Genomic DNA, 1,828 nt, shown 5'->3' on the forward strand with positions numbered 1-1,828 from the left:
CATTCGTCGTTCCTTAGTGCTCATCGTTTGCTGCGCTTCGAATCTGTGAAATAGGAAAGATTGGTGGTGATCTGCACGCTCATCACTTTTTGCCTCCCTAACACATCTTTCAAAAGCATTTAGCTATACCTTTTTCTGAGTGTTCCTTAGTGCACGTCAACTTTCCGCTCAATAAGATTATTTTAACAAGTATTTCATGAATCGGTGGCTTATTAGGATCAGAGGGAAACGCTCTTTTTTTTCTTTCTTCAGCTTCCTCTTCTTTTCTCCCTTTGCCATCTTCTGCCCACCCTTACTCTAGTAGAAGTCGAAGTCCGATGGATAGTCGGAGTCGAAACATCCACAACCGGCATCAAGATATCCACCGTAGCCGGGATCGCAGGCGTCCCTCTTTGATGTCTTCTTGGCAGAGGACTCCGCTACCGCCGTTTTCTTTTACCGCCTCTTCTGAGCTCGAAAGGCGTAGGCATCGGTACGACCGCTCGCCAACACCTCTCCGAGTGTCGGGGCGTCGAAGACGCTGAAGGAGTGAGAGGTTTTAGCAGCACCTCTGTGTTTTTATGCGCCACCCTCTCCCCTCCTCCACTCTTCTTTCACGTCATTTTCTTCGTTTCGATGCATTTGAACCCCTAGTTCCCAATAAAATCTTGATACCATCGATGAATTTCTCAGCATCCAGCCTCTGGCTAATACCGCTTCGGTACGGACCCTAGTTTTTTTACCTCACAGTCTAGAAACGGCAATGATATAGGCTTCTCTGCAATTCCAAGTGCCTCTCTGAATCCTCAACTCATTGCCAGTATTTTTAAATTGTGAAAGTAAGCGATTTAAATTAAAATGACTTTAATAGGATTGCTTTCGTAAGTTCTGTCTCTTGGTGAAGTTTATCGTCGTTTTAGGATTACGAGCTAAGATTTCCCTTCTTCCATTCATGTAGAGTTAGTATCAACCTCCTAGTCGCTAACTTCTGCTGTGTCTCCGCTCCCTTTTTTGGTATCATAACCACAATTTGCCTATCCGTCAACTTATGGCTGAATTTCTCATGGCTATGCTACGTTATGGACCAGCTTCAAAAGTTGCATTCAGATCTAAGCATTGGAAGTATACCTCCACTAATCTCTACTGGGCCTCCTCTCTACATACGAGCAGACTAGAACAGCGTCCGTATCCAGCTATGAAATCGTTGGTATTACATCATCAGGGGCATTTCCCATATTGAGGCTAGCAGTCTAGTGGTTGATTTCTGCTGCCGTTCTGTGATATCCAACATACAATTTTTATAACCATCACCAATTTTGCACTGCTGCATTGTGGTGTCAGCGAAGCGGGACCTGCTTTTGCAAAGCTTTTAACTCGAATCTGGGTCGTATGTTTGCTAATTAATTCCACTCTAATTAGCCTTTTCTTAGGCCCACTTCATTTCTCATTATCGTGCGAGAGGGGAATCTTTTACAACCATTGCTCTGCAAAGGATGAGTTGCCTCATTGATTCCCTCGCTAGTATCCGATGGTAAGCTCTGGCTACTCCATTCAGGTAATAAAGGAACCTTTTGTTCCTACATGTTACTACAGCACTTCTCAGCATTACATGGTATGTGCTGAGATATCAGAAAGTTTTACCGTTAGCATGGAAAAGGGTGCTTACTCAAAAGGAAGTTGTGCGGTTTTTTAGTAGCAGTATAATGAGCTGTGGCTATGTTGGTCATCACGAAACCCTTTTAACAGCAGCTGGTGTTTCGCTATTTCTGCTGTTTGGACGCAAAAAAGTATCAGTTATTTAGTTCGTTTTCTTGAAATTGATACCTTTTTTCCGTATTCATGCATTACC

At 43.5% G+C, this 1,828-nt stretch overlaps 1 protein-coding gene across 1 annotated transcript in view; it reads left to right on the forward strand. All coding sequences in view use genetic code 11, as the record gives it.

Moving 5' to 3' along the window:
* The window catches only part of EGR_03947 (RNA-binding protein Rsf1), a gene marked incomplete at both ends in the record, with an annotated part of 1,323 nt that extends 799 nt beyond the window's left edge, over positions 1 to 524 (forward strand). The window contains one exon of the mRNA XM_024493196.1: positions 305 to 524. Coding sequence (XP_024352468.1) covers positions 305 to 524 — 220 coding nt within the window. The remainder of the gene's footprint in view (positions 1 to 304) is intronic.
* Positions 525 to 1,828: the final 1,304 nt, after the last annotated feature.

Source organism: Echinococcus granulosus, assembly GCF_000524195.1.
Source record: "Echinococcus granulosus chromosome Unknown EG_S00022, whole genome shotgun sequence".
In the NCBI taxonomy this organism is placed as follows: domain Eukaryota; kingdom Metazoa; phylum Platyhelminthes; class Cestoda; order Cyclophyllidea; family Taeniidae; genus Echinococcus; species Echinococcus granulosus.